This window comes from Natator depressus, chromosome 3 (genome assembly GCF_965152275.1).
Source record: "Natator depressus isolate rNatDep1 chromosome 3, rNatDep2.hap1, whole genome shotgun sequence".
NCBI lineage: Eukaryota > Metazoa > Chordata > Testudines > Cheloniidae > Natator > Natator depressus.
Window position 1 is genome coordinate 134,428,349 of NC_134236.1, and position 18,364 is coordinate 134,446,712.

General features: G+C 41.6%; 1 protein-coding gene across 1 annotated transcript in view; it reads right to left on the reverse strand.

The window, feature by feature from the left end:
- Positions 1–18,364, reverse strand: part of LYST (lysosomal trafficking regulator) — a 141,193-nt gene that overhangs the window by 6,809 nt on the left and 116,020 nt on the right. Inside the window, exons 44-50 of the mRNA XM_074948886.1 lie at positions 17,076–17,293; positions 15,855–16,085; positions 13,897–14,086; positions 10,062–10,198; positions 7,632–7,730; positions 328–467; positions 45–142 (exon numbers count right to left, since the gene is read on the reverse strand). Of these exons, the coding sequence (XP_074804987.1) occupies positions 45–142; positions 328–467; positions 7,632–7,730; positions 10,062–10,198; positions 13,897–14,086; positions 15,855–16,085; positions 17,076–17,293 (1,113 nt within the window). The remainder of the gene's footprint in view (positions 1–44; positions 143–327; positions 468–7,631; positions 7,731–10,061; positions 10,199–13,896; positions 14,087–15,854; positions 16,086–17,075; positions 17,294–18,364) is intronic.

The window sequence follows — 18,364 nt, forward strand, 5'->3', positions numbered from 1 at the left end:
TCTATAAATGTGGATAGGTTATTCATTCATGATACCATACATACCTGAATCACAAACTGTTGCAATATCACCTGTCATTTCACTAGCAGAGACTGCTGTCACAGGACTCTTGTGTCCAGCAAGACTTTGGACATAGCACAGCCTACAAAGAATAACAGATCTCTAAATAATCTGCAGTTTACTTTCAGAAAACCAAAACTGAATTTTGGTTTCACACAAGATTAAAATAGTTGGAAAGTAATAGTGTAAAATAATCACTTCAGATTAAGATTCTTAACGGTTAGAAAGTAAGCCTTTTTAGGCTAACCGAGGAAATTATATTTGTACCTGTTCAAATCCCAGATGATGCAGGTTCCATCCTTGCTTACACTTATCATTATACTATATGGTTTGCAGACAAATAAGCTGGTTATCTCTGCTGTGTGACCATATAGATGTACTTGAGATTCCATTTCTATCTCAGAATGCTGAAAAATAATAATATTAAAATGAGATCTGAATTAAACACAACTTATTATTTATTGTTTTGGAAGTGTGGCTTCCATTGTTTTCAATTGGATCAATATGTATAGATCTTAAGGAATGAACTGGCACTCCATGATTAAATGCTTCATATCTTCAGTTCAGATGCTATTTGTAGGACTTTTAAAGAAGCAAACACATTGCTTACATGAGTATTTGGAGTAAGACATTAGCTGTGAAAGGCCCTATATTCTCCTACTTCTCTCACACACAAGGTTTGAGAAAAAGTTGTGTGTGGCTGGTTGTTTTCCAAACATATGTTATGTCAGTAGCTCAAATACAGATGGCAGCTAGATCTCCACATTTCAGTTTGACTGGCTGGAGAGAAAATATTGGGGGTTGAGGGCCAGAAACATTTTGGAATTAGGAAAAACTAGTTCAGCAAGTGACAGTCAATGGCAATGACCAGCACTTTTAAAAAAAAAAAAACTTGGAAAAAACCTCAAGTTACTGGGAACATATTGAGCCAGTGCCAAGTCCTTAGATGGGGCTTACCTAAGTGTGAAATTTGAAGCTCTGCTCTAATATAGAAATTGTCAAAAATTAAATGCCAAAGAAGATGAAACTGCTAAGCAGAAGTACTAGTTCTTCTGTTTTAAGAATTGCAATTCTTCAGACATTTTTGAAAAACAGCCTATAAATTAAAAGAGTTGATCAGAATTATAATTGTCCAATTAAGAGAAGTCCAGCGTACAAGGAGATTGGAATAATGTTTATACAAGAAAGGTAAATGTCTCTCTGCTACAGTGAATTTTCCCATAGCTCTTCTTTACTGCCTCAGAGCACAGTAATGAACAATTTAGAAATCTGGAAGAGAAAATAGGGCATACAATAGTTCTACTAAAAGATGAAAAGAGTCAGAGAAAAGGAGAAGGAACTGGTAATAGATTTCACTCACAATATGCTAGCTATATATTTTCTATCATTATCTGAGCAACAAATAGCAACATCCATTTCTGTACTAGTTATATTGATTACCAGTCAGGACAAGATTGGCCTTCAATAATCATAACATTTAGCGATTAGTTTCATTTAACCAATCACAAGAAAACGATAAACATATCTTCCTACTGTGTACTATAATACTTGCTGATAAGAATATCCAGTTTCTACATCCCTTCGGAGTAATGTAGTATCTACTATTCATAGAAGTATGGTCTGCCATTATTTTAGAATTTTAAGAACAGAACTAAAACAAGGTTTTTAATGGTCAAAGTGTCAAGCCAAGATTAATTTTTCTGCTAAACTATTTTGTTTCCTCATCTTTCCACTTCCCCCATCTAATTTGTCTGTTTTGTCCACCTTTTGCTGACACCTACATCTCTGGGACAGGGATTCTCTATTATTTGTCTCTACGGCCCCTAGCTCAATGTGGCCTGATCCTGGATTGGAGTTTCTAGGCACTATCATAATACAAAGTACAAAATGATAGTAATGGGAAAGGATGGAACTCTAGGATCAAATAATTTATTTGTGCTAATAAGTAATGCAACTATGACTTTTCATGCCATCCTCTATGCCTGAAACATACGTGTAAGTACTGTGTGCCATGGAAGCTCTCGCCTCCTCCTTCAAATCTCTTAAGACTCATTTCTTCCATTTATCCTTCCAATGCTGATGTCCACTTCACTACACTAATATAAACACTCAACTCACAAAATATTTTTAAAGTGGCATAGATATAAAAATAAATTGATTTAAAGCTGGTCATATATTTAAAATGCGCCCTCTCTGTGTTAGACTGGATGGCTGTGGTTAAGGCACTGGAGTGAGGGATTATACAAATAATTACCACACCATTTCATCTATTCTCTCAAAAGGATATACAATAAGTTAAAATGCTTCCCTCTCTGTTAGCAAGAAAGCCCCAGATAGATTAGGAACAACTAAAGGGTGGAGCAACCCACTTGCCCAACATCCAGAACCTCTTGGCTGAGGCCTTCTAAGGGTAGTGATTTGAGTGACTTCTCATAACAGTACTTCAGTGTGTTTTGGATTACAGACATTGACAATGCCTGGGAGAAGTAACAGACAAGAGCAGTTTGTCTGAACATTTTCAAACACAGAGATATAGGTCACTAGAGAGCCCTGCTTTCAGAGTTCTAGACTCTTATGTCTGTCCATTAGCATCATACCTGTCTCCTTGCTTTAATGATTTACACATGAAGATTTTCCCTGATTGACACTTCCTGTACTGCATCTATAATAGGCTGTTCCAAAGCACTCAGCTGGGGGGCTGAATACAGAACAGATGCTAGTAAACGTGTTGGCATTCCCTATAGCCCTGTCTCAAGCAACTGACTAAACAACAGATGCTACAAAATTGGCAGCAAGGTCATGCTGCCTGAGGTATACAGAAGTGTCAGTGCTGAGGGATTCAGCAAACATGATCTCACAGAGGACACCTGAGGAGCAAAGCAAACAACTCCTATTCGCAGTTCTAAAGTTCCTTACAGCTGTCAAATACAAATTGCTAGTTTCTTCATTAGCATTTTTAAAACACAAGTATTCTGTACAAAGTTTATTTCCTACTTTAGTTACCAAAAATATAACTGATATTGCTTGGGGCTTTAAAAATTAATTGCTCACAGTGGGTGGGCTTTCCTAATGTGTGTGGGGCTTGAGCCATGAATTTCTGCAAAGTTTTAACCTTGATGCAGTGGAATCCTTCTCAATCTGCAGAGAGCACTTAAGCCTCTGTTGCTGCTCCTAGATTTATCAAGCAAAAGCAACATAAAACAATATTGTGGTCAGTTTAAGTGCTGCTATTCAGAACCCTGTGGCATAAGATGAACGGTCAAGAATTGTGTCAGCGATTTGCTGCTTCTTGGGAAAAAATTATGAACTACTGAAGAGGATGATGCTGGAGCTATTCACAGAAAAGACGACTTAAAACAGAAGGCAAAATCCTGGCTCCATTACAGTTCTATTCTATTTTATACCCTAGTATCTAAGCATCTTCCATCAATGCATGAAGCGACATGACTAACATCTGTCACACGTTAGTCAGTCTCATCACTGGGGAAAAGGTGTGCAGGGGAGTGTAAGGATTCTTTGGTAAGGATTCTTTTTTAAATTATTTAATACATGATGTTATATGTCTACCTTAGAGAAGGCAAGGTCAGAGAAGAATGTGGTAAGGTTTGTGTAACAGGGTGCTGGCCAGGAGGTCCTGACCAGGCCCCTGTTAGCCCAGCTACAATTAAGGGGCATTAATTGGGGCTAGCTGGGTATGGCTCGCCTAAGGGCTTGAGGAGAAACCCATGCAGACCTTATTAGCCAGGGGGTTATATAAAGCTGGCAGGAAGGAAGCAATGGCAGGGGGAAACATGAAAGGGAGGAGCCTGTGGCTGTAGGTTCCTGCTGGCTGTCCCCCAGGGAACTGTGTTGTACGGACTGTATATAGATGGTGGTGGGAAGTGACACTGCAAATAAAAGGGCACTGGTGCTTGCACTCTAAGCGGTCTCCGGCTGATTTGTGGCACGAGCAGCGAAGGGTTCCGTTACAGTTTGCAAGAGTCCTTAGTTCCTATGTGAGTTTGTGCCAGTCTCTTACTGGCCCCCAAGAAAGTTCTGTTTTCCGCACAAATGGGATTTAATCTTATTATAGAAAGCTCCGTTGTACCACAGGACTGAAGCTGTTGATTGTGGTCTTCATTCCAGAGCTTTAGGTGATATTTTTGATACTCTGGGCCCAGGCCATTAAACGTCATGAAGAGAAGGATCAAGGCCTTGAACCTGACTTGATGTTCCGCAGTAAGGCAGTGTAGAGAATGGAGGACAGGTATGATCGGTTTGTGGTAGCTAGTGTTCTTGAGGTGGGCGGCAGGGTTCTGTACTGGTTGGAGTTTCCAAAGCACGAAAGGCTTCATGCCCACCTATACCACAATTAGGTACTGCAGCCAAAAGATGATGAAGATGTGAATAACTGAGTCCAGGTCACCGTTCATCAGGATGGGAGGGCAACTCCTAACCAACTGGAGATGATAGAAAGCATTACATATGGATAGAGCTGGGCAAAGTTTTTGGGAAATAGTTTATTTGCTGAAAAATGCAGTTACAGTCAACGCAAAAGTTACTTGCAAATTTTTGTCCAGTTCACCAAACAGTTTAGAACAAACAGCTTAGTGATCAGGTCACTCAGATATGATATGGGACATCCAAGTTCTAGTCTCTGCTCCAAGGGCTATAATTATTTGTAAGAAGCTTCAATAGGAAAGATTCAGAAAGTGCCAAACCTGAATAGGACATACAGTAACTCCTCACTTAAAGTTGTTCGGTTAACAACATTGCTGATCAATTAGGGAACATGCTTGTTTAAAGTTGTGCAATGCTCCCTTATGAGGTCATTTGGCAGCTGCCTGCTTCGTCCACTGCTTGCAGTGAGAACATCCCGTTGCAGCTTGCTGGTGGGGGCTTGGAACCAGGGTGGACCGGCAGCCCCCCCCCCCCCCCCCATCAGCTCCCCGCTCCCCTAAGTTCCCTGTGCAGCAGCCACCCAGCAGGCTATCAATTGCTAGCAGTTCAGCTGTCCCTCCCCCCACTGCCATGTGCTGCTCCTGCCCTCTGCCTTGGAGCTGCTCTCCAGAGCCTCCTGCTTGCTGGGGGAGGGGGGCACTAATGTCAGGGTGTCTCCCTTCCCCCCTACTCCTGCACCCCGCTTACCCCATCTCCATAGAGCAGGGTGGGACACACGACAGAGCTCAGGACAGAGGGAGCTTCCTAGCAGCAGCTGCTGCGGTCTCAGCTTGCTGATTAACTTAACAAGGTAGAGTAGTTAAGAGTGGTGTCAGCATACTTAAAGTGGAAATAGAAAAGAAGTATTTGTGGCACCTTAGAGACTAACAAATTTATTTGAGCATAAGCTTTCGTGAGCTACAGCTCACTTCATCGGATGTTGACTAACACGGCTGCTACTCTGAAACCTGTCATTAAAGGGGAAATGCGCATCTCTCTCTCTCTCTCACACACACACACACACACACACACACACACAGAGGGTGTGTGTCTGTCTGCCATGCTGTCTCCCCTCCCTCCATTCTTGCTGCCTTGTAGAGTGTGAGGCTACATTAACAACGAGTTAAACTTTGAGGGCTCAGCCAATTGCTAGTTCATCATTTAGTAGTAAGGCATTCCTTGGGAAATATCCCACCCTCTGACTCCACCACCTCAACCAAGCTTTACAATCATCATCGCTGTGTACAGTATTAAATTGTTTGCTTAAAACTTATACTCTCTGTGTGTGTGTTTCGCGTAAAGTCGCATTTTTCAGGAACATAACTACAATGTTAAGTGAGGAGTTACTGTAGTTCAGTGGTTAGGGCAATCACCTGAGGGGTGGGAACTCGTGTTGAAATCCTCTCTCCACGTCAGGGAGAAGAAGAATTGAACCAGGGGTTTCCCATGTCCCAGGTGAGTTCCCTAACTACTGGCCTAAAGAGGCAGCTTCCTCCTCCACCCACCCCATTTCTAGGTGTTATGTCAAAAGTGCCCCAAATTGAAACTATTTTATCCCAACTGTTTGATTCTCTGAAAGTTTCCAAAAAAAGTGTTTTGTTTTTGCAGTTTTTTGGAATTGCCAGCAAAATGTAAAATCTATTACTTGTCCAGGTCTACTGACAGATGGTGTGTATGCAACAGCTTAGAGTCAGCAAGCTGTCAAATGCTCTCCTAAGCTACAGACTGAACTGACCAATTGTGGACGTGCACCTTCAACTGAAGGAGATCTTACTGTGGTTGCAAACTTTTCCAAGTACTTACCTCTGCTCATCAGCGTCACTTCTGTATTGCTTGGGTTCCACTTCACCCAGCTTGTTCATCACCCTTGAGCTGATCCCATCCAAGCACGGCACCATCTTGATGACAGTGATATGGTTGTATGTAGTGAAGAACAGTCTGAACTTTGTGTCATCTGCATATTACTGACACTTGAGTTCATGTTATCTGACCAATTTGTCTAGTGGGTGAATGTAGATGTTCAGCAGGCACTGGGACAAAATTGATTCTTGTTGGACTTCACAAGGGAGGGGTCTGGTGGCAGAGGTACTATTTTCCATCCCTACTCATTGGGTTGTCCCTCAAGAAAGGACTCAAGTCACTTCAGTGCATTATCGTGGACCCCTGTCACCTCTCAGGCAAGACAAGTTTAGGTAGTGCATGGCTGACAGTGTCAAATGTTGTAGAAAGGTCCAGTGGAATGAGAATGGATGTCTTCCCTTCAGCCATCAATGCCACGAAAGCTGTTTCAGTTCTACGAGGCCTGAATCCAGATTATGCCACGTCTAGAGTATTAACTTCAGTAAGGTGATCTTGTAGTTGGAGTTTGGCTAGCTTCTCTAAGTTTGCTCAGGAACAGGAAGTTGGACAAGACTCCCATTGACTTAAAGGAGACAAGGATTTACCCAGAGACTTCAGGAGAGGTAGATTAGCAATCCTCATAGCAAACAAAAGGTTCTGGAGAGAAAAAATCTCCTTCCCCCTTCCACAGCAGTTAGAGAGGGTAAGGTGGAGATTCAAATTTATCAGCCACCTACTAGTCAGGAGTGGATAGAAGAGCAATGTCCAGACATGTCCAGTATCTTCTCCAAGTACCAGAGGGGCTGGCCTTCCCCTTTGTCAGGGTGCCCTGAGTTTGCTAGTGGGACCCCCTCACTCTTATCTTTCATGTCTGCGTCTGGACAGTAGATTTATTCCTTTGGATAGTAAAGGTCTGGAGTCCTGATGTTGACGTACTAGTAACTAACTAAGTATAAAAAATGTAAAGTCCTCAAACACAACAAAAATCAGCATTTGCTTTGAAAATAAAATAGGGTAGGAAAGTCATTTATTTTTCAAGCTTCTTTAAAGGTGGATGTTGGGGAAGAGAGAAGTTGGACACCATCCAAATGGTTATTAAAATGCAGAATACAAAATTTAAATTATTTGTGAAAATGTATATGAATGGATACTTTGAAAGCCTCTTTTAGTTAAAAAACCAAAACCCCTAAATACAAGGCATTTTTAGTAACACAAGTCTAGTTTTAAGAAGTGGAGTAAACAGCAAGGATAAGAAAAGAAAAATACTGTAAATAGCTAAATTCCTAATTATAAATTCTGTCTGATATACTTACCATATTGCTAGAGAATCTGTTGATATACGCTGTGATGACACCAGATTTGCTACCTGTAAAAAGCTGGCAACTGTCTGGTACCCAAGCACAACTTGTTACCTTGGAGAGAGAAAAAAAAAAAAAAAAAAAGAGCCAGAGAAAATTAAGTACTATTTTAAATACATTCTATTTCATTACACCTAGCTATTTTATCAAATCTGTTTTTACTGGCTTTCCTAAGAAAAACCATGCAATAAATAAAATACCTGACCCAGAATGGAAGACCAAGAGCAGTTTAATAAATCTGCAGCAGGTCACATACATTTTGCATAGTTAAAGTTAAAATTATGGATGAAATTACGTGGCATAGCTAAGATGCATAGCATAGAACTCTCAGCTCAAAGGGATGGAGGTAAGTGTTAAAGTAACTTTCTGCCCTCCTGATCCTCGGCTGGCTGGAGAGGCCGCGACATACGTGGACAGTCCTAAGGGTCTGTGTAAGTTATGACAGCCTCCCAGGGCTGTGTGCTTTGTCCCCATCCCTGATGCATCCCTCTCACAGACGCCCTATATCAGGGTTTGCAAGGTGATCTTTGGAAAAATATTCTTACTGCTGTCTTTCATGGTACCTTTGCTGCAAGAATCATATCACAGCCAGATGCAGGGCTTTCAGAGCACCTTTATGCAGTTCTGAATTTTATGTGGTATAAAGAGGCCAGTGTTGGGTGAGGGTCTCACTCTGACTTTTTCCATTTTGTCTTTAATCAACATTTTTGACTTTACAGACAGTAGAACCAACAAGGAGACACTTATTCCGCAGCCCACACATACCAATATTTTAAGGCACCTATGATCTTCCCTACTCTTGTTCTCAGCCTGGAAACAAATTGTTTGGAAAGTTCTATATACTCATGATGGCATATCCAATCATGTTTTTTTCTGCCATGGTAGAGAAGCTGAATCAGAAGCAGATTTTGGGAGCAGAGAGATTCAAGAGGGAAATTTAGTGGAGAAGAAAGAAAGAGGGCTATTTGGTGGATGGAAATGGAAGAAGGAGGACCGAAAAGGTATAGGAAGGGGTTTTTGTTTTTGTTTTTTTTGTTTTTTTTTGGGGGGGGGGGGGGCAGGCATTTTGCAGAGCTTGGAGGGGCTCATCCAAAAATGGGTATGCCCCAGAAAACAAATGTGGCATTTAGAGTAATTCCAGGACAGACACAAGCGAAATACTAATCAGCAAAGCAAATGAGTGCAGCTGAGTTTAAACTTGGGATGTAAGTTTGTGTCTCCTACTCCATTACACGTTTTTTGAAGAACTGACTGAAATCCTTATGATCACATAATAAAGAATGTCATCAAGGACAAGGTGATGGTGACATTGATAACAGGCTACAGAGCCTTACATCTCTGTGACAGGTTTCAGAGTAACGCCGTGTTAGTCTGTATCCGCAAAAAGAACAGTACTTGTGGCATCATAGAGACTAACAAATTTATTTGAGCATAAGCTTTCGTGGGCTACAGCCCACTTCATCGGATGCATAGAATGGAACATATAGTAAGAAAATATACACACACACACACACACACCATGAAAAGGTGGAAGTAGCCATACCAACTGTAAGAGGCTAATTAAGATGAGCTATTATCAGCAGGAGAAAAAAAAACTTTTGTAGTGATAATCAAGATGGCCCATTTAGACAGTTGACGAAGTGTGAGGATACTTAACATGGGGAAATAGATTCAATATGTGTAATGACCCAGCCACTCCCAGTCTCTATTCAAACCCAAGTTAATGATATCTAGCTTGCATATTAATTCAAACTCAGCAGTTTCTCGTTGGAGTCTGTTTTTGAAGATTTTCTCCTGCTGATAATAGGTCATTTTAATTAATTAGCCTCTTACAGTTGGTATGGCTATTTCCATCTTTTCATGTTCTCTATTTGTGTGTGTGGATATCTATATCTATCTATATGTTCCATTCTATGCATCCGATGAAGTGGGCTGTAGCCCACAAAAGCTTATGCTCAAATAAATTTGTTAGTCTCTAAGGTGCCACAATTACTCCTGTTCTTTTTACATCTCTACGTCACTGGTTCAAGCATGAACAAGATTGCCAGCAACTAAAGACACTTATCTGATGGCATATATTAAGGGATATACAGGATCCACCTTAGTTCCCACTGGATATGTGCCCACATCACATTGAGCACCCTGCCGGTGCTTTCAGAGACTCTAAGGATTACATGGGCATGGATGCTAAACCTTGCATTGTTAGAAACTGTTCCCCAAAATAAAGGTGAGGTGCGCTGGGGTTCAGGTGATCAGGAATGGTGGAAGGCTATGAAATTTGCACTATCACTATCAAAAATAGATTTCAGTTTTCAGTGATGTCATATAGAGCACCTTTTACAAATACATTAACTTTACAGTTAGAAACACTTTAAAGAGTTTTACCTGGTGCAACTGTGAACTCTGTATAAAATTTATTGGAGGTTCACTTTGCTTGCTTTTTAGTCTTAAAATGTTATCAGCATATCCCCAACTCAGAATGGCTGACCACTGGATATCTGTACTGTGCATGCTTCTCACACCTGCAGGAAAAGCATTGTATGTTTTGTGTCAAGTATGCTGTCACAGTTTCAGGATTACTTCACCTTTGCCTCCCCCATCTCCAGTCTTCATTGAGGGTACCCACGTAAGTTTTTAAGCTTCCAGCCACAACCTCTCTTGGTGCAGAGATTCATGTCTCTCTCCGTTCAGACTGAGGGTTTAGGCGTTCAGTCCCTTTGCACTTCACTGCCATTTCCCAGCTGGAGCACCCATGGAAAAAAATTAGTGGGTGATCAGCACCCACTGGCAGCCAAGCTCCCCATCCCTCCCGCTGGCAGCGCTACTGATCAACTCCTCCTCCTCCCTCCCAGTGCCTCCTGCCCGCTGCAATCGGCCGTTTCACAGCATGCAGGAGGCACTGGGAGGGAGGGAGGAGCGGGGATGGGGCACGCTCTGAGGAGGGGGCGGAACTGGGTAGGAAGGGGCAGAGCAGGAGCAGGAAGAGGCGGAGCAGGGTATTGGGGAAGGGGCGGAGGCGCGCACCTGTGATTCCACTCTATGTGAGCGCATGCCCAGCGCACTTTTGTCAGAGATTTTTTCCCCTAAGCAATACCAACTGGGGCAGCTTGAATGCCCTCTGCTGCCATGCACCACAGGTATAAAGGGTGGAATGACTCCCGACCCACCTCAGTTTTTTCTTACTGGAAAGGCTCTGATAGAGAGGGGAAGGAAGGTGGGTAGTAGAATGAACATGTGCAACACATTTCAAAGATCAACAATTATGGAAAGGTAGGTAACAGTTTCTTCAAGTGATTACACATATCCATTCCACTGTAGGGGACTCACAAGCAGATCCATCTGGAGGTGGGCCCAAAGTCTATTTGAACAGTGACTGTAGAACAGCAAGCCCAAAATTTGGCATCATTCCTGAAATGAATGGCTATAGTATAATGAGAAGCAAATGTGCGCAGACAACCAAGTTGTTGTTTTGCAACTGTCAGGAATAGGAACTTGTGCCCAGAAAGTCACAGAAGCTTAAGAGGAAACTGGGTGTCCACCACCACAATGAACAATTGTGATCATGATACCTAAACAATTTAGTCCAGGCCAGGTAAAAATACTACAGCTCTTTTGATGTCTAAAAACAGTGGCGCTTCTCTTCATCTCTGAGAGTATGAGGTTTTGGGAAAAACGGTGGCGAACAGATTGCCCGATTAATGTGAAAGTTGGAAACAATCTTTTTCAGGAATTTTGGGCAAGGGTGAAGGTAAAACCTTGTCCTTATAGACGGCTGTATAGGGAGGCTCGAATACCAGAGTTCTCAACTTGCCCACTCCCCTCGCCGAGGTGAGGTGACTGAAATTAAAAATGCAACCTTCACAGAGAGGTGGAGTAAAGAACAAGTCATGAGAGGTTCAAAAGGCGGTCCCATTAACTTTGCTAATACCAGGTTCAGCTCTCGGGGGGTGGGAGGGCATGTTCTTGCACCTCTAGACATATTCTGTCCAGCCTCTTCAAAAAACTGGATAGCGATGGGATTGGAAAAAATGAGGTCTGTTACTCTCTCATGGATGAAAATCCGTCATAGCTGCTAGATGAACCTTGACAGAGCTACTGCTAGACCTTGATGTTTTAGGAACAGGAGATACATCCATCACCTATTGGACTGAGCTCACTTTCTGGTGGGAACAGATGGGAAAACACTTTCACTTAGCCAGGTAAGTACTCCTAGTTGAAGTCTTTCTACTATTTAAAAGTACTCCTTGCACACGTTTTGAGTAAGCCTGTTCCAACAATGTTAGCCATGAAGCATCCACACTTTTTCAGATGGAGAGCCTGCAGGTTGGGGTTGGAGGAGATGATAATGGTCCTGCGAAACTACATCTGGATCTAGAGTGGAGAGTCAGTGAAAATCTGACTGACAAGACTAGTAAAGTTGAGAACCATTGCTGTTGAGGTCCCGCTGGTGTTATAAGTTTGAGGTGAGTGTCACGCTGCCTGGAGTGGCTCATAACCATGAGTGCCTATCTCAGGGCATATACGGTTAAAAAACAGGGCAGAGACCCCACATAGTCCTGGAACCCATCCCTGACTGGGCAATTGTCCCTTATCATGTGACCCCTGCCATGACTGTGGCAGGAACCATCGGGCACAAGTCCCCAGTGAAAGATGCATGCCCTGTCTAAACTGGGACACATAGAACCCAACCTCCAAGCTTGAAGAGGAGGAATAATCAGACATCCAATAATGGGGCGGGACAGAAGCTGCCTCAACTTGAGAGCGATAACGAGAGCCCATGGGTGAAGGTTCTGGAGAAATCATGGCTAGTTTTCCCCTTGGAAGTACTGATTTCCAAGGCCAAGGAAGTGTAGGAGGTATCCGTATCACAAGCTGGGGAGGAGCTGGAGCAGGGTCCTCGGGTACCAGTACCATCTGAAACACTTCCTGTGCTGCTGGGGAAACTGGCACTGGGAGGTTAAGTAGCTCTCTAGCCTCTGTATATGCCGCCAGTGTCAATGGTACTGGTAGTGCATCGTGTTCATGTAGTACTGGTGGATAGCTCGAAGAAGCTGTAGTAGGTGTTTCAGGGGTTGCTCTTGAGGGATCTTGCTCTGGTTTCGGAATCCATGACTGCTTTTTAGTTGAAGGCTGTTTTGGGGAGTGTCTTTTCAGTATTCGTCCCAGGTCTCTTGCCTTTAGAAAGCTTGAGTACTGGAGATCTTGTAGAGTTAGGTACCAAATCTCTGGCGGCCTTGTGCCTCTTCCTCGACACTGCTGACAGTGATCAAGCACTGGATTCAGTCAAAACAGAAGGAGCACTCTGGACCAAACCTAATGCGCCCGATGCCCGCTCTGAACTGGATGGCTTTGAGGGAGGATGGAGTGCCACCTTCACAAGAATACACTTCAGCTTGGCCACTCCATCCTTTTTTGAGCAACACTTAAATCCTTTTTAAATGTGATATTTGGGACTCCCCTAAGGACTTAAGGCAGCTGGGGTGTGGGTCACTCATTGACATTGGTTTGCTGCATGAATGACACGATTTGAATCCTGGAGATCGAGACATGGTTCCAGTACCGCTCCTGGTACCAAGAGCTGAACCAGTCAGCCTAAGATCTAAAATTGAAACTTATAACTATCATTACTACCGATTAAATTAACTATGAAATTATACAAAGTGAACTGAATATATTTTAATGAGGAATGAGGGAAGAACTTACAGTAGCAAAGCTATAATTGCTCCAACAACCGTCATTGTTGGTAAGAAGGAACTGAGGAAATTTGTGGACAGCTCTGCCCTTTATACCTGCACACAGTGGCATATAGCAGCAGAGGATGTTCATGTCCCGACAGGTACCACTGGGGGGGGGGGGGGGTGGAATCTCCAACAACTAGGCACTGGGCGCACACTCAGCTACAATGGACATAAACAGTCGAAGAAGAACTGTGGATTTCTAGAGTTCTGATATTTTAAAAACTCCCAGTTGAGTTATTTTAACAAAAAAATACCAAACTAACTGAAAAGAATTCTTGAAATCCAGCACCTTTATTAAAAACTGCTTAATAATTCTATTTACAATCCTTAGCAGAATAAGACTGCAAACTTGAGTACTCAGCTAGAGTATTAGAGTGGCACTATAAAAATATAGCATGATTATGACTGGGCAACTAGTTAAGTTTTTTTAGTATTTCATATGTAGAGGGTAAACATGAAACTGATTTCTGGAGCTTCCTTACCTTGCTCTTTGCTGTATATCATCAAAAGGCAGAATTTTTGGGACAAACCACAGATGGCCCTAGTTGGCAGAGCCTGCAGAGAGCCAAACCTTTCTCCATGTGGCTGGCTGAAGCAAACAACTGGATCTGGAGCACTTGGGGAACCTACATATTCCCCCCACTTTAAACCTTTTATCCAAGGCAAAGGACTCTAGAACAAAGACAAATAAAACACCAATTAAAATACTCCTGCTATTTTATATGAGGAAAAAGTGCATTATAGATAAAAGATTCCTATAAGTGATCCTAGTCTTGTGGTGCTTTATATGACAGGGTCTATACTTTACTTTGTTATAAAGAATTATGCAAAAAGGCAATTTAATGTTCTATGCCAAGACATTAATTTCAAGTGAGTTCTATCTATTCAGAGACACAAGGTAGGTGAGATCTTTTATTGTGCCAACTTATTTATTCAGTCAGTTATTTACGGGCTTGACTAGAAAACTGGTAACTTGCAGGGTTCAAGTAACACAGTAAGATGAAACATCAGTTTTCCATTTCTATAAACATGGGCCAAATTCCCGATTAGGTTTTAGAGAAAATAAGTGTCTGAAGTAAATGAGGCATTTTCCCCACAAAGAATGCTAAACAAAACAAAAATGTTGGTACACATTGTCCACCATCACATATCTCAACACTGGACCAAGAATTCACCATTCAAGGCATGTAACTAACCAGCCAGCAAACAAGTATATAAGTGCAGTGCAAGTACTGGCATCCTCTTTGCTTCAAGAAAGACTAGTGCAAATTTATTCTACTTTTTAATATATAAAATACTGCAAATTATAATATATTACAATGTAATTTTGCATTACTTCACTAATATTAGATTTCCCCCATGGTATAGCATTAACAGTGAGGTGCAATTTAGGGATTAGAATGCTCTGACGCATTCTATATTGACAAAGACCAGATAGCTGACATGGTGGACTATACTGATCTAATATAAGAATTATATTCAGTGCCTCCTGCACAACATATCTCAACGGTCCTGAATTTATTGGTCTCTCTCACATTTCAGTACTTTTATAGCTCCAAAAAAAAGTCATTCTGAGCCCTGATATTTTTAAGTTCAAAGTGATATTTTATGGGGTACTTAAAGTCACTTGTATACTAAAATCAACAGATTGGATTTTTTTTTTTAAATGGTTACTGGCAGAAACCAGAAAGTAATTCTTTTGATAACCTTGTTCAATACAGAAACAAAAACTAATTCGCAACTTTCACATGCGTATTTATACATGGAAATTAGAGTGGTTGTTTTTCCATTAGTTCTTCCTAAATTTCAAGGGTGAGAAGAATGGTAATGAGGTTGTACTGAAAAATACTGACTCAAAAAAGACAATAAAATTATCCTACTGTAACAGAAAAGCTGCTTAAGAACTTCTTTACTTCAGTTTGCTTACAGACAAATATCAGATGAAAATTTTTCAAAATGTCTTGAAGCTCATAGTCTATAGTAAAGAGATTTACTAACCACAACACTTCCTACAGAAAGACACATGGGCATACACTGAAACAGATTTGCCTCAGGCATGACAGACTATTTGGTGCTCTGTGGTGCAGAAAAATCTCCTCCTTCCACTGTGAAGAGAGTGGAAAAAAACTATTCCAGTCCAGCACCTTCCGCCCCCCACCTCCACCCGCTATACACTCTGGGAGTAGGATCGGCAAGGACAGAAATTCACTGCCAGACAGTTCCTCCAGAAGCTTGGGCATTGCAAGTCATTGTGCCAGTTCTGCTCTGATCCACATAATCATGAAATGTCTTAAATGTGCAGAGGATATACTGCTAACGCTTTTCATTAATACACTGTGGGTGCAGCTGTTTTGCTTAATTATTCAGATGTGTACCTTAGGGTGCAGTAATTACAGCCTGTGAATGCTAATTTAGCAATCTTGTGAATCAAATTACATACTGGATATACTATTTCTTTAGTGTGCTCCCTGGTTTCTCTGAAAGCAAACTGCACTAATAACCCCATGGCAGCGGGAAGTTCTCCATCTATTATGAGCCTGGAGCCGGGTCTGCTGACATGTGCTGTGTGGAACAACTGACGAGGGGTTTGTCCATATGTTTTTATCATTGTTTCCAGGGCTCTTCTTTGAACTGGATCCTCAACAGCAGAAACATCCATCCCAAAGTAGGTCTAAAATGTAAAACAGCAAACACAAAAGCTAAGTAAAGTTATCTTTGAAAAAAGTTTCCCAACTAAAACTGCACAAGCTTAGAGCCAGAGTCTTCAGCCCTTCTGTAACTGACTTCTGGATGCAACAGAACTGCAGAACTACACCCTAAAGTATTAAGGAAAACCAGCATGAATCGAAGTGACTATATGATTGACATTTAAATACTCTATTTTACCATGAGCAATTAAATTACAGTGAGAGTGAAACCCATAAGTGAGACAGCCTGGCTGGACAAAGTCAGACTGCTGCACTGCTAAAATTTAAGCCTTTCAAGGAATGCATTTTGAGACCTGAAAATGTACAATTTAGGAATTCTTTTGAAATTGACAAGTCCTTCGTCATCTTGTTCACCACGGTCCTGAGTAAATCCAGACGCTTTTGCAGTGTAATGCAGAGTCTTAACCAGTTCTGTGATCCAAAGTTAAAGCCACTGTAGGGGTTTAGCTTAAATGGGACATTAATTGGGTAGCAGGTGAGTACAGTAAGGAACACAAATTATGATTGTGGAGGAGGGAATAGTACAAATGTTGTGCTCTCTAATCAGACACTTCACTTATCTCTGCTGCAGCCTTCGTTACAATCTGTCAAAGTGAAAGGCTTCTTTTTGATGGAAGAGGAAACAAAAATACTGCATTTCTAGATATTATTGCAAACAATGACTAATTGTCCAATAGGCTTTTAAGTAGACATTCATTGTATGACCATTCCCTACCTAGCTTTAGCCCAGGAAAAATTATTTAAAATAGACATAATTGAGCTTCATGTCAGAAGCCCTGGGATTTTACCAGTTCTTCATTTAAATATTCAGTCTTTTTCCCTGTTCTTTGATAGTTAGCTATTTCAAGGGAATTTGCCTAAAGCTGGATGTTTTCCAAGCAATCGGGTTAAACCAGCTCAGAGATCAAATAATTTTATACTATGAACAGATTACTTGACAAAAAGATACTTACAGCAGGATGGAAGACATTGATAGCTTGAACCGAAGCCTTGCCCTTTTGCTTATACCCAAACACTAAATCAATCCAGTTACAGATTGTCTGGGAGACATGATCAGACTCTAAAGTCTGACGATGAATCAGGATGAAGAGACGGGGATCATTACGAGCCCATGGGGGGAGATTGACATGGTTTACTCTTTCGCCATTTTGACGCAGTCCAAAATCAAAACCTAGAAATGTAAAGAGGAGGGTTTATATGGTTTTATTATTTACCATTTATATTACTGTAGCACCTAGGAGCCCCAGTCATGGACGAGGACTCTATGGTGCTAGATGCTGTACAAACACAAAACAAAAAGACAGTCCCGGCTCTACAGACAGATGGGGCAGTACAAGAAAACTGTGAGAATATTTATCAGCAGATAAGCAGTGGTCTCACCTCACCAGCAGCCTAACAGTTCTTTTTTTAATACGCATCACTGAGAAGGAAAGTTTATGGGGAGCTCCACCCAACCAAGAGGGGCAACATGGCAGAAAACACAGTTTTAGGATTTCAATTACAGCAACAAAAAAGAGGCCTTTGCAAGAGTTCTAGGTGTCCTGACACTTACTCATTCCTACAATAGTATAATGAACCCAGCAGTGTTAAAAAACATTCAGATATAAACAAGGTAATTTGAATCAGCCAGTAACAAAAAAACAAAAAAGCTTCTGTCTGTCTCCCACAGTGCCACTATCTCCAGAAATCTTCTCCAAAAACCTCATAAAATAAGTATTTTCTGTACGATACCCAGAAAGTCCCCAAAATTTTGGTTGATCTGTATTTAAAAAGAAATCTGCACCCATTTCACGCTGAGCAGCAATTTCAAAAGCCTTGTGAATCTATAGGCCTTTTTTCTGAACTTTGCAGGGAAGTGTGCTTAAACACAGTTCTTGCTGGAAAGGTGATAACATGCTTCTGGACCCTGGTGTAGAAATGATCTAACTATATTATAGAATTGTATACAGTAAGTGGGCTAGCAATATCCATGTGGAAAGCCATGTGATAAATTGAATCATGTACCTTAGTCTCACATGAACTCTGTACACTATATCCACTGGGGCTACTAGCATTCCAATTCTCTTAGCAGCTTCAAACAGATGGTACTTTTTCAGGTGGGGGCGAGGAGGAGGAGGAGGAGGAGGGAGGAGTACAAACCTCACAAATGTGTGACATCCCCACTGTGCAACAGCCCTACCTGAGGTCCAGAATGGGTAATATTCAGCACTAACATTGCTTCTTGCTATAGTCACTGAAGGTC